Source organism: Pseudochaenichthys georgianus, chromosome 21 (genome assembly GCF_902827115.2).
Source record: "Pseudochaenichthys georgianus chromosome 21, fPseGeo1.2, whole genome shotgun sequence".
Taxonomy (NCBI): domain Eukaryota; kingdom Metazoa; phylum Chordata; class Actinopteri; order Perciformes; family Channichthyidae; genus Pseudochaenichthys; species Pseudochaenichthys georgianus.
The window spans coordinates 19,995,023-20,018,758 of record NC_047523.1 but is presented as its reverse complement, the minus strand read 5'-3'; the positions used below and the strand labels follow the sequence as shown (position 1 = coordinate 20,018,758).

Here is a 23,736-nt window from a genome sequence, read left to right as displayed (position 1 = left end):
TATGAAATGTTCCACCTCTTTCCTGTCATGCAATAAAGCGCCTTTTAATTTTAATTTGGGAAAGGGATAACAAAATGGAGAGAAAATAAAGATTAAGAGAAGGGGAGAACATTGTGTGTCAGAGAAGGAGAAAGCAATGAAAGAGGAGGGACTCTGAGAGGGGGGGAAAGGTGGAGAGGACAGAGGAAAGGTGTAGAAACAGGAAGATAGCAGGGAGGACAGAGGTGTGTAAAAGGAGAGAAGAAAGGAAGGAGGTGGGACTGACAACAGCGGAAAAAGTGAGTAAATACTCCCTCTCCCCTTTCATCTGCAGGCTTAAAGGCTTAATCAGCCGCCTGTGAGTGTGTGTGCTCCCCTGTGTGTGTGTGTGTGTGTGTGTGTGTGTGTGTGTGTGTGTGTGTGTGTGTGTGTGTGTGTGTGCAAGCAAGACAAACTGCTGCTGTTGTTGTTCTTAAGTCAACCACCAGGTGGCAGCATACACTCACAATTTCCTTCCTGTGCATTTGAAGTGTAATTCAGGCCTTGCACTGCAGCACATCGGCAGGATGCTGAAACAGGGAAGCTCTTTTTGTTTCCATGTTGCTGTTCCTTTTATAAACCTGTTTGTACAAAATGTGTACTTATGCTTGTAAATGTGTTTGCACACATTACACACACAATGTAGAAACAGTTGTGCTCATTTACTGCTCAACACTACAAATTCCAGATTTGGAAGGAAAATTGGTCATACTATAGTCACTCCTCCCATTTTCATCGAAGATCAATGCCATCAATGCTTCTGTATAAACACTTAACAGACCTTCTGACATCCTACCTGACTTACTGACAGCGTTTCAGTTGTCAGCTGTCCTGTGAGTGCAGACTTCTTCGGAAAGTCTACAAGAACGTCTCAATGTCCAACGTGATGTGTGTCTGTGATGCAGGCTGTAGACAGCGTGACCAACAGAGATGACTCTGTGTCCGCCAGACGGTTATCATAGCCGCTTCATCATGGCCTCTGTAACAAAGACTGACTCTGTTCGGCTCATCGCCACCCTGACTTCAACCTGATGCTTCTGCCCCCCCATGCTGAAAGCAACACACATATAAGCACTGTGGATAAGGGTAAGACGGAACATTTGTTATTCTTGTGCCATTATTCAGTATCATTTTCAACCTCTCAGGGAGTTAAAGTTTCCAAAACTGTATTTTGATCATTGTGATTCTTAAAATAACCAAATCCATATTGAAAGGACGTTTTGGGGTGGAGTGGCAGCTTGTTGAGACTCGGTGAGGCAGGTCGTTGCTTAGGATTAATAGAAGGCAGAGGAAAAGCATACCAAAAAACACTAGAATTATTCTTTAAGGCAGATATTTCATTTAGTATAACAAGAAACAACCTTTGGGATAAGGTGGCATTCTGTGATATCAGAATGACAAATGGAGCATTTTAAACACCTTGTTCCAACTTTTATGAGATATATTCAGCCTATGAGTAATGGTCCTGAATTCGGTTCAAGCCATCTTTGAGTGTGACGATGTAAACAAGGCCGCTTCCTGCTGTTCCATAGTCAATGAGCTGTTTGTCAGCTAGCCATAGATTAGCTGTCCCAGACGGTGGAGCCAACAGTGAAACAAATGGAGCCGAGACAGATGCGAGCTCTCGCTGCCATCCTTCACTGTCAGCGCGGCCCGATTTAACATCCAGCGCTCTAACGCCGCACATCTCACAACATGGAGGATGGCATCCAGGTGGTGTGTCAGCTGCCCCGTGAATGACACTAACGGAGGTGGGAGGGGACTACTGGCACATCAGAAGAAGGGGAAGTGGCACCATGTTTTTCTTCTTCTCACACTTATTGTATTTGCACTATTTTAGCTGAGTGGTCCAAAACAAGAGGTTTTCTTAACGGACTCAAGCAAACTCAGTATTTGTTTTCCCATATTGAATTTCTCCAACAAAACAGATGCCTGCCTCTGGATATGTTCATCCATTAGAGACCGTCAGGTTTAGAGTTATAACAGTTACTTCATTCATCAATTTGTTTGAATGACAGAGAATCAACCAGCAAGATTTTTTATAATAACAAACGTTTCCTTGTGTTAGCTTCTCATTTGTTATAAGCTGCTGCTTTCTTTCTACTGCGTTGTAGTCCATCAATCATTTATATGTTTTGGAATTTTGTTCAGAGAAAATAAATTACTTGCAGACATTAATGTACCGTGCGTTCAATTTGCAGACTAAATGATACATTCTTTAATCAAGAAAATGATAACAATAGTAAAAGAGGGTGGAAATAATGAATAGTAGTAGCCCATATTTAGAAGGCTGTGCTCTTATTTGATTAACATGTTACTTGATTAAAATCAAACATTAATTAAAACCATTAGGTATTCAAGACTTATTTTATAAACAAGATTTTCTCTTTTGGGGACCTGTTTAAAAAATGATATCTTGTCTTGATGTTAGTGCGCTCATGAGTATGCATGTGGTGAGCATACTAGAAGTAACTTTGCAGAAGCAAGACATCCAATTATTCTATTAGAGAGTGCTCGTTGCTCTAATTTCTCAAAACACAATACATCTATTGCAAATCTGTTTAATCACTTTTTTTTCCACAGAGGATCCTTTACAGCGTTACTCTGATAAGTGGTTGAATCTAAAAACAAAGCAATGACACATGGCTCGCAGCTAAAATGTGCTTTTGCAGTTGTCAAGACGAGGCTCACCTTCTCTGCTTTGGGTGCGTGGGAGGGGCCCGGCGATGGCAGCTGGAGGGGATTGGCTGGGTCGCCTTTGAGGAGCACCGCTGACACGTTGGGAGGCGTGAGGCAGGACAGAGGGGAGGAGAGCGGGAGGAGGGGCCTCGAGGCGGGCGAAGAGAGAGGGGAGGGCCCTAGACAGGGTCCCGGAGACACCATGGAGTGAGGACGACCCGATTGGCCGGGGCAGCGCGAGGGGGAGGAGCTCTGAGGACGCAGCGGGGAGAGAGCCACTGTGGGACGCTCCGGGCTGCCAGCTGGTGGACTGTGGACTAAAACAGAAAAAACACTTGTTATTATTAATGTAAAAACTGATTATAAATGCAGTTATTTCGTTCCTGAGTGAGTCCATGCCAATGTTTTGGGAGCTCTCAATATCTGAAGAGAGATATGATATCAAGATAATCCTTCAAAAGCCACATGTATGCAGACTTTAGGTTACAGAGAGACTCTCTTTCTGAAAAGGGATACTGGGTAGAGCAACATGAATTAACACCCATTATTCGTTTATGCGTTAAGGCTTTAGGATAACAGCAGAAAAAGGCTGCTGAAAATAATGAGAAAATGTACTACAGTATTTATGACATTTCGAATAGAAAGCACATCAAATAAATAAATAACTAAACTGGCTGAAAATGTGTAGGTGGAAGCTTAAGCTTCTAAAACCGACAATGTTATCATATCATATTAGAATAAACAAACTCTTTCACAACAAGGTTTACACAAACAAACAAACAAACAAACAAACAAACAAACAAACAAACAAACAAACAGATTAACACCACGTTAACACCTTTGACAGATATCACTTTTAAGTCTTCCAACCTTTGTTTTTCTAAACATGCCTATCCCCATATGTCATATTAAGTTCATTATCTATGAGTATCTTGTTTACAAGTTTGGAGTCTTCAATTCTCCTTCATTGTCCATTTCTTACTCTGAATAAAACTCACAAACACCAGGTAAACAGCCCAACCTGGGAGAGTAAGGTTGAATAGTTCAAACCCCATCCCTAAAACATTTGAATATGTGGAGCACTGTGAATAATCTAAGCTTAATTTCGAGCACCCTACATTCTGAACAAACCCCATCAGGAACAAAAACTGTCTGAGATGTACTGAGTTTTGGGTCACTTTTCCCAGCGTTCAATTTGTATGAGGTCATTTGCTGCTCATGAGGATACAGTACACACACACACACACACACACACACACACACACACACACACACACACACACACACACACACACACACACACACACACACACACACACACACACACACACACACACACACACACACACACACACACACACACACACACACACACACACACACACACACACACACACACACACACACACACACACACACACACACACACACACACACACACACACACCACACACACACACACACACACACACACACACACACACACACACACACACACACACACACACACACACATAGACATTGATGCTCAAAAACACACACTAGCCACCTGTTCTTCCACACTGCAGTACTTAGGCAGAAATCCACAGAGAGGCTCGCTGGTCATGTGATAAAACCACTAAGCGCTAGAACTATGCACATACTTTATTTTGTAATGGAGACCAGATGTGTGTCTGTTTGTGTGTATGTGAGAGTGAGAGAGAAACACAGAGGGGGGAAAGGAGAGAGGCATGAAGCTCTGTCATTACGCCTCCATAAAACAAAAAGCAAGCACAGTGATGTCATTCAGCTGCGCGTACAGTGTTCACTGTGCACATGCCTGTGTGTGCGTGTGTGTGTGTGTTATTCTTGGCAGTGTTCTCACAGTGTGTACTTGTCAGCGTCCCAAAGAAACAGTCACCATCATTTTCTCAGAAGGAGAAAGAAAACATACAAAGGGAAGAGAGAAAGGGGTTCTGGAGAGATGCATAGACTCAGTGCTGGTACAAGGCTGGTATGATCTGGACCTTGTTCACAAATAGGTGTGTGTGTGTCCCGTTTGTGATTGTGTGTATGTGTGCACAAACAATACCACTGCGCGATCAGATCTCTGTTTTGTGCCGACTGTATGTGCACAGTTTCAGTGCATTCTGCAGTTGTGTTGAATAATTCTGCTCCGAGTTACAGCATGTTCTTGTAGCTGTTCTGCTACAGAGGCTTATGTTCAGCGATGATTCAGTGGGCTCGTATAGTGCAGAGGAAAGATGGAGTGAGCATGCATGATGTTCATAGAACAATATCATAGGGTTTTTTCCAAGCAAAATTGTTCGCAGCATGAAGGCTCTGTTTTTTCAATTGTCCACTCACAGCAAGAATACACCTGTTCCCTTTCTGCTCTCTCTCTCTGTTTGAATGATTGTTTTGCGTTTTCTTCTCTATTCTGTGTTTTTGAACAGTCAAAAGACAGGCATGTTTGGGCTGCTGGGGGTCTACGGTGGATTAAGGCTCTGACAATATCATTGCAATTCCCCCCAACATCTCTTTCTCCTAATCACCTTTCTCCTGTGTCTACTTTATTGTTAAGGCAAAAATGTCTGAAATAAATGAATCACAAGATCTGATGAATAGAATACTCCAAATGAGTAGGTCTTTGTGGAAGTGTCAGTGTGTCTTTATAAGCGCTGTAACTAAAAAGTTAGAGATGATCAAACAGATGATGTGCATATGACTGATTTATCAATATTTATTTGATATACGATAAATATACTTATGGCTTGTACTTTTGGTGTGTTTTGCAATGAGATTCTCAACTATCTTTTATAATCTTAATGTTCAAATGTGCACATACTTTTGGCCATGTTGTGTACTTGAATGTCACTAACTGGTTCTTTCTTTAGTTCTGATTCCTTTCAGCATGATGGAACCAGAGGTTAAATAGTCTGCTGTTAACATAAACCTGCACAGTTTTACATGGTGCAGCAACACACTCTCACTCCCTAAGCGTCCAGGAGCGACGTTTGGTCAGTGTCCGTGGCGTGCAGTTGTGACGCTCCTAGGCTCCTTCAGCGTCATAAAGGGACGCAAATAGCTTTCAACTGATTGCAATGTATTCCCATCTGCGTCGGGATTTGACGCTCATGGAAGCACGACATTCGTTTGTGTCGGCTGCCCTTAAAGGCAATGTGAGCGTCCATTCCCATTGGATAACGGAGAATTGTACACCCGGAAGTAAGTATTCCTCTTACTGTCGATTGATTTCACAGTGATATCTGCACTACTCATCGACTAAAAAACACCAGATTATCCTTGTTAATTACACAACATTCATTGGTTTAAATTGTGTGCAAGGCTTTTGTATTTTTCCCCTTCGATTCGGAGAAACAAATATTTTTTCGGAGTAAAGGATGGCAGACACTACCCAGAATCCCCAGCTATCGTTTGGACTACACCATGTGCTCTGTTTGACAAACCCCGTGATAGTCCTCAAGCTCTGTGATTGGAGAGTGTGCTCCGAGGGTTACGCTGATTCTCGAACAGCACTTGAAATGGGATGGAACCACGGCAGACTGTCCAAAACTGGATTTGAACGGGTCCACCGCGTCCCCCCCTCCCCCACCCCGTCCCCAGAACTACACATGCTGGCTATTCTGTTTCGCAACATGTTCTCTATCTATGGCACGTCTCTACTGGGAGTTGTAGTTTTAAAAGACGTTTTCGTATTTCCCATAATAAGAAGTTGCCAGTATTAAACTGTGTACATCCCTGGAGGTTTAGGGGATAGGAAACACTCAAATTTAAAACATATAATTAATAAATGGGTGAAAATTGCTTGTGCCCATAATGGGCAGCATTAATATATATACCCACATGCCAGCTAAGGTCAGAAGAGCTTTATTTAACAGCTGGTCTTATGTGTGTGACCCCTGTGATAACATTACATTACATTAATTGATAAGCCTGAAACATGCACTTGTCAAGGTTCAGAGGCCAATTTTGCAAATATGGCAGTAGCCATCGATCAGCTTAAGATAAGATATACTTTATTGATCCCAAGTTGGAACATTTGCGTTACATCAGCATGTGTAACAGTTGTAAATATGCAGTGGTGTTTATTTGTAAATCATTTAGTATAATCACACAAATTCTGTGTTTTATATTTAACAATTCTGTGTTCTTTATTTATTGATTGTTCAATACCTGACAAGGCCGGAGATGAAATATCTACATACATCTTATAAGAGTATAATACATTATATATAATATCAGTTAAAATAAGTGCTTCAACATAGTTAACATTGCTGGAGGTATGCACAAATATTGATAGATGTCTTGTAATGCACTGTTGAGGAACCTGCGACCCAAGTTTTTCATTCAGTGCAGAACTACACCATAGTTGTGTAGGCCTATATGATATGTCAATACACCTTAGAAAATCTTGAAATCTTGAAAGGAATGTGCAAAATAGTCATTATATACAGTCTTTAATTAACTATTAGTAGAGAATAACGAGTAATGAATATACTTTATAGGGATCCTATTAATATCTAATAATAAAAATAATGAAATTCAATAACATGCTACTAGGTGTCCCTTTATATCAGCTGTGCACCGTTATGGTGTAAATACAGCCTATCGCCCAATTGGATCAAATATAAAAGTCAGCCGAATTAGTGTTGATACTGCAAGGAGACGTATTGTGTGATGAGAAATGTAAGATGTTGTTTAATGGCTGATATATTTATGATCCACGTCACGTTTTCAGTTCCTCATGTTTGTCTTCTCATCAGGGCTCTATAAATACAGAACTATGGCAGATATGTAATATTTAATGCAGCCGAACCGTGTATTACAATGCCGTTATGGGATGACTTTCAAAGAGAAAAGCAAGCACACTCGGAATAAAGTATTATTTTATTTAAAAAATTTTTTTCGGTCTGTTTCCGGTATTTGTTAATGACGATGTGCTCTAAGATGTAAGACTGGAATTGCACAGGGGAAAATAACGTAGGCTATCTTTAGATGCGGATTTTGTTAAACTAATATGTTTGCGCTGTGGACAAACACTACACATTGACGGGGAAGGGGGTAGCAATAAAGATAACACCATTAAACAGTTACACAACATAACAGAAATAATATCGATAGCAGCGTCCCCAGCAACCACCTTGGTAACAATGAAAACGTCGCGATTTCCTGAAGTAATCTTCGTAATAACTAGCAAACTAAAGATCATGTATATCCACTGCACACATCATCTGAAATAACAACTCATATTTCTCGCATCAAATGACATCAAAACGCATTTTAATGGTCAAACTAACTTTAAAATAGGCATTTTCCACCTAGAATAAAACGAAGTTCGGCCATGTTTTCTTTTTCTGCAGGGAGACATTTGAAGATCACGTGACATAGACGCCAGCCATCGGAATGAATGGTGAAAAAAAACGGGGTTTGTAAAACAGAGCACATGGTGTAGTCCAAACGATAGCTGGGGATTCTGGGTAGTGTCTGCCATCCTTTACTCCGAAAAAATATTTGTTTCTCCGAATCGAAGGGGAAAAATACAAAAGCCTTGCACACAATTTAAATCAATCAATGTTGTGTAATTAACAAGGATAATCTGGTGGTTTTTAGTCGATGAGTAGTTCAGATATCACTGTAAAATCAATCGACAGTAAGAGGAGTACTTACTTCCGGGTGTACAATTCTCCGTTATCCAATGGGAATGGACGCTCACATTGCCTTTAAGGGCAGCCGACACAAACGAATGCCGTGCTTCCATGAGCGTCAAATCCCGCCGCAGATGGGAATACATTGCAATCAGTTGAAAGCTATTTGCGTCCCTTTATGACGCTGAAGGAGCCTAGGAGCGTCACAACTGGACGCCACGGACACTGACCAAACGTCTCTCCTGGACGCTTAGGGAGTGAGAGGGTGTTGGGTGCAGAGGCTACTTGAATTAATGATTGATCAATATTCTATTATTCTGTAATCACAGACTAAGGGGATAAAATGCTGCGACGACCCAAATTATCTGAACTCTGCTCCTTAAAGCCTGTAGGCTGCTGAGCAGTCTTATCGCGCACCGTGATATTGCCGAGCATGACATGAAAAATAGCAGAGATGTGAGTAAATTCCTTCCACTTGCTTAACATTTCTCTGGAGGGTGCAACAAGAAACGGCTCTCCTTTCTCATGATGTCATACTGTGAGTCTTTAACGTGGCTGCTTCTGTTGCAGGATGTTTGTTTCATGCGTAGATATCTCAACTTCTATATGAGTGCAGCTTTGGAAAGGAAAACTATACATAGTTCATTTACTATGTAAAGATGTGATTATGTTAATTCCTAAATAATCAGTAAACATGTGATTGGATTGACCAATAAATAGAAACAAAACTGAACCTTCTGAATATTTCATGGATCCAGTGCTTAATGATTAAAGCCCATTTTGTGTGTTTCTAACATGTGTTTGTCTGTGTGTGTGTGTGTGTGGAGTGTGTGTGTGAGTGTGTGTGTGTGTGTGTGTGTGTGTGTGTGTGTGTGTGTGTGTGTGTGTGTGTGTGTGTGTGTGTGTGTGCGTGCGTGGGTGTGTGTGTGTGTGTGTGTGTGTTTGTGCTTACCCAGCTGCATTGAGGTGCGGGCCTGGTTGGCTGTGTGCTGGCTGGAGCGCAGGCAGTTCTTCAGTTGGGCGGCGGCAGTTTGTGGAGAGGAGGCGGGACTGGCAACAGAGTTTACTAGTGGGGTGGAGGGACGCGAAGAAGAGGATCCCGGGGAGCCTGGGGACGAAGGGGCAGAGTTTCTACTGCACCCGCTACCTCCTCCTCCTCCTCCTCCTCCTCCTCCTCCTCCTCCTCCCCCCCCCCCCGCTGGACTGGATACAGATGACCGAGAAGATCCAACTCCAAACGGAGCCCTGCGGGAGACAGAGGGGTGAGGCTTGTCATTGAATGTTTTGAGGCTTGTCATTGATGTTTTTTTTAGATGTTTTTAATCTAATTATATGTCACCAAAAGTTATATTGCTTTAGGAATAAGGGTCTTTCTGTCATACCAATTAATGTGTAATGCCTTTTTTCTCCATCATTACTTTCTTTCACAACTAAATACCAGAACTGCTGATTAGCTATTGTTGTCATGCTAAGAAGCTAAATAAGGCTTCATTATACTTGTTTGTGGTGTTAGCATTTAGCTCAATCAAACTCTATGAAGCTGTGCCTGAGTACAGCCTCATAGAGTTAACTTTTGTTTAGTAAGAAATGTTAATTGCCAGTGTTTTGTCCATAATGGCAGACCAGGAGGTGCAAACGAGGCCATTATCCTCTGTCAAAGTGAGTGATTTCAGAGCTATTATCTGACCGGTGGATCAGCACGACTTAATGTCCAACTGTAACACCTATGGAGCTGCAGGCTGCTCGAGCTCCTCTCTGCAGAGTGCTGAATGGCAGAACAGTGAGCCCAACATTATTGACTCGTATTCACACTCTTATGGACACCCATCGACTTCTTGTCACACACATACAGAGTTATGGCTTTCTCTGTGTGTGTACAGCATGTGTGTGTGTACCAACAGAAACATCAGAGTTATTCACACACTCTTTGCCTATCGAGTGTGTTTGGCTCGCTCGTAAAGTCCCATATGGATGTTTTTTGCTGCTATCAGTAAGTTTCTACTACAGTATTTTACAAGAGGGGAAAAAAAATCAACCTTTACACCAATAGCGCATCTTGCCAGAGTTCAAAATCCTCATGAACAGCATTTATGCATTTTGAAACTCAATCATTTATCAAGAAATATCAAATGAATTCAGGAAAACTATGATAAAATGCATTCAGGAATCTTGCATGTTTGTATCAATCATGACATTCAATTCCACAACATACAGTTTACGGTCCGAAAACCAGTCAGTATCTGGTGTGAGGGGTAGGGGTAGGGTTAGGGTTAGGGGTAGGGTTAGGGTTAGGGTAATGTTGTGAATCGAGTGGCCTGTGTTCGTCGTCCATAACATACGCCTGCCCATACCATAACCCCACCACCACCATGGGCCACTCGATTCACAACATTACCCTAACCCTACCCCTACCCCTCACACCAGATACTGACTGGTTTTCGGACCCCCCCAGACCCCCCCAATAAAGCAAAGATTCACGTTTCAGAGTGGCCTTTTATTGTGGCCAGCCTAAGGCACACCTGTGCAATAATCATGCTGTCTAATCAGCATCTTGATATGCCACACCTGTGAGGTGGGATGGATTATCTCGGCAAAGGAGAAGTGCTCACTATCACAGATTTTTTCAGATTTTTGAACAATATTTGAGAGAAATGGTTATTTTGTGTGTATAGAAAATGTTTTAGATCTTTGAGTTCATCTCATGAAAAATGGGAGCAAAAACAAAAGTGTTGCATTTATATTTTTGTTCAGTGTATATTCAAAAGTGAGGGACTGACATACTTAATTAGCAGCCACAATGTGTGTGTGTGTGTGTGTGTGTGTGTGTGTGTGTGTGTGTATGTGTGTGTAGTTGTGTGTGTGGACATCTTTGGCAGCCTCTCATTAACATATTGTAAATGTTCTGAGCTGCACTGCAGACAAAGGAGGGGAGATAGGTAAGGAGCGACGGAGGGAGGGAAAGAGGGAGAAGGAGAGAGTATGCTTGCGTAGAAATAACAAATTGCCTCTCATTTGATTACTTACCTGTCCTCTCTCTCACTCTCAGATTGTATAACAGCAGAATGTGAAGCAGCCATTCATATCCAGAGAGGGATCCCTGCTGTTTCTGCAGCCGTTTCATCTCTGCATTTCATTTTCTCTTCCTGCCTCTTTCCTACTACCTTGTATTTCAATTTCTTCCCACCTCATTCTGCCTTTCTCACCTCTTCACTCTCCCAGTCTGTTTTCCTTTCCCTACACTCATACTTTCTGTCTATCCTACAGTTCCATATCTTTCTTTTCATCTTGTTGTTATTGTTCTCCACCTCATTTAATCCTTTCTATTTTCTTTCTTTCTATTATTCTAATTCGCCCTTGCTTTAATTCTCTCCCCCTCTCTCTTTCTTTTTCTTTGACTGCATCATTGAGCAGAATACAGATTAGATGAACAGCCTATGCAAATGTTTTCACGCATACAGGAATAATGAGGGTGATTAAATTGCCAAATATGATTTCAGCACACTCATTTTTCTACTATATTTGGTTTTAAGAGATTTGAGTAACAGTGTTTACGATGGTGATGAAAATGATGACGATGATGGTGGTGGTGATGATGATGATGATCTACACTAAGTTTGTGGTAACCCGACCTAAGGGAGTGTCAGTATCAGCTGACTGCTGTTTTGTACATTATATTGTATTTTAACAGATTTTAAAACAGATATCAACAGATTGGATACAATGGATTTTCTTGTGGTTTCCACTCTAATACATACTTCAAAATCTGGTCTTGTTTCCTGCAGAAAAAGTAAACTGTTCACAGTTTTCAGTCCCTTCCTGGTAAGCATATGTTTTCACTGGTGTGACCAAATCCTTTTTGTCAGTTTTAGTGCCAGATATGAAAGCAGGATCCTGACAGTGCACGTGTGGTGCAGAGGACGAAGCAGGAGGAATACATGATCAGAACCAGGAATACAGTATGTATCGGCAGATTGCGACTCCGCTTTTTCGGGGCGTTCCTCTGTGACAAGAGGCAGCGTGAGTACTGGAAGACGTGTAATTACGTGCCGTAACAAGTAGCAAAATTGCACTGCTCAGCCTGATGTGTATTCGGGTTCAGTTGGAGCCAGAAAATTACCACAAAAATGTCAATGCAAATCACCACTGCCTTTGTGTGAGGATACAATTAGGGGCCTCAGTCTGATTGTACTACACTGCTGCTGGGTTGACATGACCAACCCGAAGGAACTCAATTGGTAAGTGGAGCAAATGTTGGAAAAAAACACATTCTAATGTGACAATGACATGATTGCTTGAAGAAGAAGCTCCCTGACCATCTCTACCAACCCATCAGCTGTCTGACCTGAACGAGGTAGCCACAATTACATTTACAGTAAATTACAGTTGTTTTTACAGACAGACACTTTGCAATAACATTTTGTCCCTTTTTCAACTTGAGCAAAGAAAGTGCGTTACTGCACAACACCAGTTCAAAAGCATTTCCAGCCAACCAAGTGGAAATGCCAAGAGGCTAAAAAATATATTGAGATATAGCGAGTATCTCATGATTTGCTGAGGTAGAAAATTGGTGTACAATAGAAACAGATAAAGCAACTGTATGATTATCTAAATGAAACAATTATACTTCAACGCACACTAGAGCATAGCTCATCTGAAGGGATGTAAAACTACAGGAGCAAAAAAGAAGTATAGAAATATCCTATTTCCTTTGATTCTGTCTACATTGTTTTCCTTGTTTCAGCTGAGACAATCTCGATGTATCACATTGTTTTGGAGCACCCTCTTCTTCTGTAATGTTGCAAACTACTTAAGAATTAAGATATGGCACCACATACTGCTTACTTAGATTAAATAACTTTTTGCCAATTATCTCAAAATGTGCGATTCATTTGAAACCTAGCTATAGTTCCTTTGGAAGGTGTGCCACCACGATAATCTCCACCCTCCCCAAGCCTGAGCTCACTGACCTGGACACGGGGGTGACGTAATTTCCCGGGAAGACACCGGAGGCAGCGGTTCTCAGCGAGGTGCCTTTGAACCACCCGTCTTGGCACTTCTCTGTCACCCGATACATCTCCCCTTTCCTAAGTTCAAGCTCGTCTGCCTTCTGGGGCTTGTAGGCGTATAAAGCCAGATATCTGTGGAACAAAGGCAACAGACACAATGTAAAAGTAAGGAAAAATAAAGAAACCCTTTCAAGTCAGCAGGAAATCTCCGAAAACTGTTCATTAAATCCCCATAATTTCTCATGTGGGTTATTCCTAATGTGCATTATGCAAAGTAAAATCAAATGAATGAATAACTAAACAAATAAATGAAAATGAGCAAATCAATCATTTAGAAAAGCAACTGTTAGGAGGGAGGAGAGAATACCAAACTCCAAAGGTCTTTAACTTGAATCAGAGGAAAATAACAGCTTTAGTATACAAAAAATGGCTCACGAATATTCATTAATAATCTCTCTCGAAGTGTTTATTTTATATATCTCTTTTTTAGGTGTTTGATGTACAGTGCAGGGGATGAGAAACTGCACAATGTCGATGCAGCATCTACTCCTTCAGAAAGCAGTCCTACAGTAGGATCTGTGTCAGCTCAAAGAGAGGAGCTGTGGAGGCTGGTCCTCCCACCATATACCATCCTTTTCCCCAGAGCGGGAAAGCAACTGTAGGTGGCAACAGTAAATATGAGAGATAGTAGGAAATCAGTAATTGGTCTCCATCAGCATCTGAAAATAATTCCATTCAAACAGCAACAACAAAACACCCTTTAAAGTTTATTTTGTGGGGGAGGACTACAAGTTAAGACAAGCTTATTTAAGTAAATCAGGATTGTTTTCTGAATCCAATACAACTTTCTACTTGAAGGCTCTCTACTATTTTGTATCTCAACAACTTAACGGAGTAAAGATCTTTACAGATAGTTTTACTACAGTTAAATGCACAAGTCGATTTGTGCTGTATCATACGAACGGCTGCCGCTAATGTTCGCTCAGCTTGTTCTATGATAACTTCAGATGTAGACGTCGCTGACTTAAATTCAGATTTCTCTTTGAAAATATTGGCAACATTTACGATAGTGAAAGTACTCATTATTCAATAAAATACATTTTGAGGCATATAACTAATAAATCCTTAACATATATTTGACTACATCTATACTATATATACTATGCTAAACTATATATCTACTATATCGACTTTGTTACCTTGGACTACAGGCTCCTTGACAGTTTTAACCTGGTGACTATGTAAAAGAATGAGGCCTTTGGAGTTATTATAGTATGGAAATCCCTAAATACTAGATTGTTCTTATTTGTACTACAATTTTAATTTATAACATGGCCAACCAATTTCCCGAAAAATGTATGTATAAATGTATACAAAATGAATAGTACCAGTTGACCAAAATCAGGGGCTTTTTGTGTTATATGATATTTGGAATAAATGGTGCCCTTAAACTATAACAAAAGACATTGTAAAAATATCAGAATCAGAGGCTCATATATCAAATCTAAGATGTATGACGGTTTTAATGTTGCAGTGTGGCCTGTGATTTATACAATTCTCAAGGAGAATTCAAATCATTTCTCTCGGAGGTTTTAATGTGACCACCAGAGGCTGCCTCAATGATTTCCCCTCCCATATTGTGTGCTGTCCCATGAATGGGAAATCAATAACCCATGTTTACCTGTCTGCTCACAGGTACGCTGATAAATGCAGAAATTAGCATCCACTACATGTGAGACTGTGTTCATGAGTGGTGCCTCCGCGTTAACATATAAATAAGTTTCTGGCCCCAGCAGGATGTTAGTGGCAGGCTCATGACAGAAGACGATAAGACCGCAGAGTAAACAAGCCCTACTGTATATGCGCTGATTCCCCGTTGCCATGGTAACAGATGTGGGGACCGTCTCCCGTCTTTCCATGGCAACAGGAATAGTTGCCAGGTCAAGATGGAAACGTCCGACCTCATCAGCGGAACAAGCCTACTCCGGACGTTTGTGTGTGTGTGTGTGTGTGTGTGTGTGTGTGTGTGTGTGTGTGTGTGTATGTGTGTCTGTGTGGGTGTGTGTGTGTGTATGTGTACAGAGCGCTATTTGGAAAGTGATATAATTAAAGCTGACAATGTTGCAGGCAGGATCCCAGTATACAGTTAATAGTATACATCACACACACACATGTGCACCCACCCACACACACACACACACACACACACACACACACACACACACACACACACACACACACACACACACACACACACACACACACACACACACACACACACACACACACACACACACACACACACACACACACACACACACACACACACACACACACACACACACACACACACACACACACACACACACACACACACACACACACACTTGTACTTCTATACTGGTGAGGACCCTCCTGGCCCATAAACCTAATTCCCACGTTGGAAAAAGTGATTACTGACCTTATGTCCTCACTTTCCAAAAATATCCCAAAATGTCCTTACTCTCAAGGTCTAAAACTCGAATCGGTACACACACAGGTAGAATTACAAGGGCACAAACACACACTCACCTTGAAGATACCTGTGTGTTTCTGGCAGTTACCTGGTAGATTAATTAGGAGGTAAATTATAGAACAAGTCTTGCTCAGCGTTGACGCCTCACCAGCCATCTGGATGTGACTGGTGTGGTTAGATTTCCACCAGAATTGAATTGTGTTGGTATGTGTCAGGTGGTTTTCACTCTTAATCCATTCACACAATGATAAGATAAGATCATTTAAGTCACTGGGACAGCTTCCAAGCAAACCCTACAATGCTTCGTAATACCCATCTATTGTAAATAAAATGTGTAAGAGGTTGTAATATTTTAGCAGGTTTTGGAAAAATAAGGTTTAAAAAAAATCATGGCATGCAATCACAACATCTTTTCTTTCATGTCATCCTCATCTCTCTCTCTCTTACCCGTGTGTATTAGGGCCGGACAGTACATTGGTGTGACACAGTTGAAGCCTGGCATGATTTTTTTATTTTACCTACAATGGCTGAGGAAATAGTAATAAGAAAAGGTGATGAACTAGCTTTTCCCACAGCTCTTCCCTATGAAAGCAAATCACAGCTGTACAATGAAATGTATTGTGAGTGTAAGGGATGGCTGAGCTGTTGAAAGCCTTGTTATGAAACACTGATGTAAGCATCAACTCAACGGAGGACACGGTGTGTGATGGTATTTTTCCTTTCTGAGGGGGATTTGATCGTTGACCAGTGGAGGAGTAAATGTGGTTGCAGAGGTGGTGGAAAGTGGCCAATAACTCTGGGCACAAAAGAGGAAATATTTTAAACGTTGCCAGGAGGCAGGTTCAGAAATCATGCTTGGATCTCAGGGCTCATATCCACTCGGGTGGAAAACAGAACGGGGGAGGAAGGAGGGGTCGCAGGTGGGAGAGCTGACAGCACCCTGAGGTGTACTCACATGTTGAGTGGCAGCTGCACCTTAGCGTGGGCCAGCAGCTCAGAGGTTATGGATGCCACTTTGGGGGGCACCAGTACCCCTGCCAAGGAGGGAGAGGGACCCAGGTGAGATGCATCCTACAGACACACAGAGAGATACAAATCAGGTGGCTTCCATTTAAAAACAGAACATTACTCCAATATATGCCAGCAGCATTTCCAGCTTTTCAGTATGCATCCTGGGTGTTATTCAAAAACGCATTTAACCCAGGTGTGAATGCATCCAGAGGCAATGAATGCAGAAGCAATGTGTCTCCAGTCTCCAGCTATCAGAAAGAGCAATGATGTTAGGCACATCCAACTGTCAGAGTATGTGATAGGGGAATAAGTTAATAAAATATCTAGTGGAGAGGGGACACCTGCATGTTTACTGCATATTTAAAGCATATTTTTTAGAGCCAAACCCAAAAATAAGCTGGGCACAAACGAGGCGTACTGCAAATACTGTTGATCTAAATCAGCGTATACATGTTGACAGGAAATTGCAATACAAAATGTCAAGTTTATCCATATACTAAATACATAATAGAGGAGGAAATTAAATAATTCATTTATGTGACACATTTAAGTACAGTTATAATGTACCTTTCCTTCAGTATTTCTCATATATTTTCTTTTCATATTTAGATTAAAATAAGTAAATTAAATCAGCTCCATTTTCACTATCAAATGTGAAATGCTGCTTAGCAAAAATAACCAAAAAATGTAATTATACAAGGAGCCAACCTTCAGGATATTTCCTTTCCCATACATATATTCATGTAGACTAATTGCCTGACGTTTCAGTTTGTGCAGTAATGGCCTGTTTTAAAATGAAATAAAACCTAATTTCTGCACTTATTGGTACTGTCAACCCGGAAAACATTGCAGGTTTAAAATAACATATATAATTATATATTGTATATGGTTAAATCAATCTGCAGAACCCTATAATGGTGATAATCTGTTAGAGAGGACTGATGTCTTGTTTTGATGGCCTTCATGTGTGACAAACTGGACTCATACATGTCCTTAATCCAAACATATTAAGCAGGAAAATAGTTTTTCAGATATGTAAATTGCTTAAGATAACAAAAATGTTTTTACATTTAATTGTTATATGCATTTTTTTTCTTCATATACTGTATTTAATTAGTCAAATGGCCAAATGTAGCCACATACGGCCTGAAAATAATTGAAGTACTGCAACGTGCAACTTGTGTATATACTTCACACACTTTGACTCAAGTTTGAATGCACAAACTTTACATTTACACTGAAGTATCTTTATTTAATTCCAAAAATATGTAATTAACACCACTGCTTCATATAAACACTCATAACAGTATGTGTGTGTGTGTGTGTGTGTGTGTGTGTGTGTATGTATGTGTGTGTGTGTCTCTGTGTGTGTACCTGTATGCGTGCAGCAGCTCGGGGGTCCGAAGAGCTGATGAGGACAGGGTGGGAGATCTCCATGCTGTGTCTGTTGTTGAGTTGCGCGGCCCTCTGGTTGACTGACAGCGCGGAGAACGAATGCCTCTTCTTGGCGTTCTTCTTCCCTTCGCCTCTCCGGTGGCCATTTCCATTTCCATTGGACGGCGAGGCGCTGGGGGAGGGACCAGGAGAGCAGGGACCCAACGGGGCTGGCTCTGAGCTGGGACCTGGACCGTTAGTCAACGTGGGCTTGTCGATTTCCATCAACTGCTTTGCTGTTTCATTTAACTGAGAGGACAGGAAGAGGAGAAGCAGGTGGTTGACAGATCAGAGAGGCGAGGAGAGGGGGAGGACAAGAGAGAAGAAAGGGAGAGTTCAGGTGTTACATTTCAGTCCTTAGTGACTCACATCCAGAACAAATGTTTGTGGCCTTTCCTCGCTGGTTTTTGTTGGCAGCTTTTCAAAAAACAAGCAGCATTACAATCATCACTTACAACAGCTGGCCCAGTGAGACTGTGTAAAACACACTTTTGTCAAAAAGAACTCCCACGCACAACATAACGAAACATGAGCATCCTGTTTCTTCCCACCTAACTTTGGTTTAATTAATGCTTAGATGAATGCATTAATTAGATTAATGCATTCATTAATGCTTTAGAACAAAGTAATGTTGTTGTACCTATAAGACTGTCAAGATGTAAGATATGAATACCCTTTAAATCAACGCATTTCTACCAAATGTCGTCACCAAATCACAAGCACACACACTCAAAATAGCATATTTGAAGGAATGAGATTAAGATGTATGCAACACACTGCACATCTAACCAAAAAGGAAAATCTGTCATCTTACGCTTTCCTAATGAGGTATTTTTAACAATGTTAATTGACTGTTAGGAATATGTTTTTGCTTTTATCATTACCTGAATACATGTAAGAAGTAAACATTCCCTCCAGCAAAAAGTCCATAATTAGCTGTATTTATCACATGATCTGGTCAATCTGGATTATAATAATATGGTGGGTTGTTTTTTGTTGTTGTTAGAAGTTAAGTGCTGAGGAGTTTAAGGTACCAAAGCTCCCTCTGTCACTGTACGTTGACATGACAATATTAATTATAATAATTTAATAGTAAATGAAAAGTATGTCAGGCACTTTACAAAGCTTTGTAGATCCAAACAAGTGTGAGCACCATCATTTAAAATGTGTGTCTGGCATTTTAAATTGTTTGTGCTCTGTTAAAAAGGACAGTTCACATGGCACCGGATGTAAACAATATGTAACATCCCGTCATGTCTGCTAAATTGTTCATGTCATGTTAATCAGGTTCATGTTATTGTTTCACGTTTAGTTCATAGCCCAGGTTAGATTTATGTTTAGTCAAGTCTTTTTGTTCACCTGTCTAGTCCTGTCATTGCACTTCCTGTTTTATTTTGTACTTACCTCTGGTCTCATTTCAGGTCCCTTTACTTCCTCCCTTTGTGTGTTTTCCAGCCATCGTCAGTGTCTGCCCCGCCCCTGATTGTTTCCACCTGTTCCCCCTTACCTCATGTATAAATAGTCCTGTCTCCCTTTGTCCTGTGCCTTGTGCCATTTAGAGAGCCAGCTTGTCTTGCCCAGAGATTATTGTATTTTGTGACCATAGTCAAGTTTATTTAGTTTGTAATTTGCTTTGCTATGTTTTGCCTCTTAGGAGTGATGTTTTGTTTGAACTTTATACTTTTACAAAGTAAAGACTATTTTTGAACAAACTTTCTTTTGAGTCGTGCGTTTGAGTCCAAGTGTCTGTAAGGTCCCTAACAGAACGAACTGGCCAAAAAATGGACTCAGCCGACTCCTGTTCCTTCAAGGCCGATGTGTTAGCGCAGGATGCTAAGCTAACCCTCCATGCTGAACAGCTGCCTTCCATCAACCAAGGAATGATTGGTCTCACGGATCGTCAGGATGAATTCCAATCAGCTGTAACCAACCAAGTAAATCACCTGGCACTTCAAATGCAGCAAGTTCTCTCACCCCTCAAAGACGGTTCCTCTGCACCTACTCCAGCAATGCCAGGTCCACCGTCTGTTGCTTCGGATCACACCACCCCACCTGGATCGAAGCTTCGCCTGGCTCCTCCGGAGAAGTTTTCCGGGGACTCTGGTAACTGTCGATCCTTTCTGGTACAGTGTGAACTACATTTTGCTCATAACCCTGCTGCCTTTATTTCGGACCAAGCTAAGGTAGCTTTTATGTTGTCCCACATGTCTGGTAGAGCCGCTGCTTGGGCTACAGCCGAGTGGTCAAGAAATTCGCCCATATGTCAGTCACTGAACATGTTTACCCAGACCCTAAGCTGTGTGTTTGATCACTCATCACCTTCCAGAGAAGCCTCACGAGTCATTATGCAGATCAAACAGGGACAACAGAGAGTGACAGACTATGCAATAGATTTTCGTACTCTAGCAGCAGACAGTGGGTGGAACACCCCTGCTTTAATTGATGCCTTCATGAATGGTCTACAAGACTCTATAAAGGACCAGTTGGCACCCCATGAACTACCCACAGATCTTGATTCCATCATTGCCATGTCAATTCGCATTGATAACAGGCTTCATGAAAGGCAGAAGGAGAGAATCAGAACCAGTGCACGACCTCCGAGCCACATGGGGTACTCACCTGCCTTTCGACACCCATGAAGCTCCAGTCCACCTTCCTCAGCCTCGCCCAAGGAACCAGCGCCCTCAGCTGCACCGGAGGAACCCATGCAGCTGGTGAGCCAATTCTCTGCAACTGATTTCCCTCCACGTTCATTGACCATGGTACATATTCAAGTGCGTGACCAAGACATTACTGTGGGGACATTAGTCGATTCAGGTGCCGACGAAAGTCTGATGGACTGGAGTTTGGCAAAGAGACTATGCATCAAGACTGTTCCGTTGACTTCCCCTGTTACTGCCAGTGCCTTAGATGGCAAGTTATTATTTAAAATAACCCATGTATCTGAACCTGTCCAAATAACCATTGACAATACACACATAGAGGAAATGAAATTCCAGTTATTTGACTCTGCACTACACCCCTTGATTTTGGGTTATCCATGGCTGATCAAACATAATCCGATCATTGACTGGCGATCAGGGAGGGTTAAGGAATGGGGCCCAGGCTGTAGGCTGACCTGTTCATACCTTCCTAGGTTCTCCACAGAACCTGAAAAGGAACAAGACAAACACACTCATAAGCCTGACTCCATTTCGGATTATCCCGACCTGACTAAAGTGCCCTTGTGTTACCAGGACTTAAAGGAAGCATTTAACAAAACTAGGGCCATGTCCCTACCTCCCCACCGACCTTATGACTGTCCCATTAACCTGTTGGCTGGTTCTCAGATCCCTAAAAGGAGACTTTACTCTCTCTCTGCACCGGAAAGGGAGGCTATGAAGTCCTATATTGACTCCTCTCTCTTTCTTCATCGATAAGAAAGATGGTACCCTCCGTCCATGCATTGACTATAGTCCCCTTAATGAAATAACAGTTAAAAATAGATACCCACTCCCTCATGTCTTCAGCCTTTGAACTTTTGCAGGATGCAAAACGATTCACCAAACTGGACTTGAGAAACGCTTACCATCTCATTAGGATACGAGAGGGGGATGAGTGGAAGACCGGTTTTAACACTCCCAGTGGTCACTACGAGTACCTAGTCATGCCATTTGGATTATGCAATGCTCCGGCAGTTTTTCAGTCATTTGTCAACGATGTGCTGAGGGATTATCTCAACAAGTTTGTATTCATTTATCTCGATGACATCTTGATCTTCTCACCCGATGAGGAGACCCACACCCATCATGTCCGCCAGGTACTGCAAAGCCTGATGGAGAATCAACTCTACTGCAAGGCTGAAAAGTGTGAGTTTCACGTCAAGACCATCTCCTTCCTGGGGTACATCATCTCGGCCAATCAAATCCAGATGGATCCAGAGGTCAGTGCAGTGGCCAATTGGCCATCTCCCACCAACAGGAAAAAGGTGCAGGTCCGCTGCAACTCTTACTACTTTTAAATCCAGGCTGAAGACTTTTCTTTTTGTCGGTGCTTTTAATTGAACTTTTCATATCTTAAACTGCACTGTAACTTTTATCCATGTACTTTTTCTTGTAATGTTTAAACGTAATTAAACTCCATGACATTTATGAGAGGGACTGCTCGAAAGCAGAGATATTTGGAATATCTGGCATCGACGGATGAAAAATAGTGTTTTGGTAACACTTTAAAGACTTTGTTATGGAAGCAAAGCAGGGGAGGGGGTGTGTACAGCCTCCTGAGGGTCCGATTGTGGATGTCATGCGAGCAAAATATGGTGAAGAAAGTCTGTCTAAATTCATATTTTAGACTGCACTGTAACTTTTATCCATGTATTTTTCCTTAATGTTTATTTTATTAGCTTTTCTTTTTTAATGCTTAATGTCTTTCATTTCTTTTTTGTAAAGCACTTTGAATTACCCTGCGTCGAAAAGTGCTATATAAATAAACTTGCCTTGCCTTGCAACAATTTTTAGGCTTTGCAAACTTCTACAGGAGGTTTATAAGAAACTTTAGTGGCATTGCAGCACCTTTACATGCTTTAACCTCTCTCCATGTCATGTTCAAGTGGAATATACAGGCGGATGAAGCTTTCCAGAAGCTCAAGAAACTGTTCACGACTGCCCCAATCCTCACAGTGGCCGACCCACGGAGACAATTTATCGTGGAGGTGGATGCCTCCAACGATGGCATTGGGGCGGTGCTGTCCCAAAGATCTGTCCAGGACAACAAGCAACACCCATGTGCGTTCCTTTCACGTAAGTTGACAACTGCAGAAAGGAACTATGATGTGGGGGATAAGGAGCTTTTAGCAGTTAAAACAGCTTTGGAGGAATGGCGTCATTGGTTGGAGGGGGCTGAGCAACCATTTCTAGTTTGGACTGACCATAAAAACCTGGAATACATTAAGAACTCCAAAAGACTGAACTCACACCAGGCTAGATGGTCATTGTTTTTAATCGGTTTCATTTTGTATTGTCATACAGACCAGGCACACAGAATGTTAAACCTGATGTATTGTCACGTTTGTACGATCCTGAACCTGTTGCCAAAGAGCCCGAGAGCATCCTTCCACCTAACCGTGTGGTTGGAGCAGTTTCATGGCCAATAGAATCGGTGGTGAAGCAGGCAAATGGTGAGACCCCGGCACCTAGGGGTTGCCCACGAAATAGGTTGTTTGTCCCTGTTTCCGTTCGATCACAGGTAATACACTGGGCTCACACGTCTATGCTCACCTGTCATCCTGGAGTGAAACGCACAACCTTCATGATCAAGCAACGTTTCTGGTGGCAGGCTATGAGGAAGCAGGTGGCAGAATATGTTGCGGCCTGCACTGTCTGTGCCAGGAACAAGACCTCCACTGAAGCACAGATGGGGTTGCTGCAGCCACTTCCTGTTCCGCATC

General features: G+C 41.8%; 1 protein-coding gene across 1 annotated transcript in view; it reads right to left on the bottom strand.

Annotated features, from left to right (window-relative positions):
* LOC117467096 (E3 ubiquitin-protein ligase SH3RF3-like) overlaps window positions 1-23,736 on the bottom strand; it is a 138,444-nt gene that overhangs the window by 7,110 nt on the left and 107,598 nt on the right. The window contains 5 exon segments of the mRNA XM_034110689.2: window positions 2,710-3,014; window positions 9,298-9,590; window positions 13,313-13,483; window positions 16,822-16,937; window positions 18,252-18,560. Of these exon segments, the coding sequence (XP_033966580.1) occupies window positions 2,710-3,014; window positions 9,298-9,590; window positions 13,313-13,483; window positions 16,822-16,937; window positions 18,252-18,560 (1,194 nt within the window).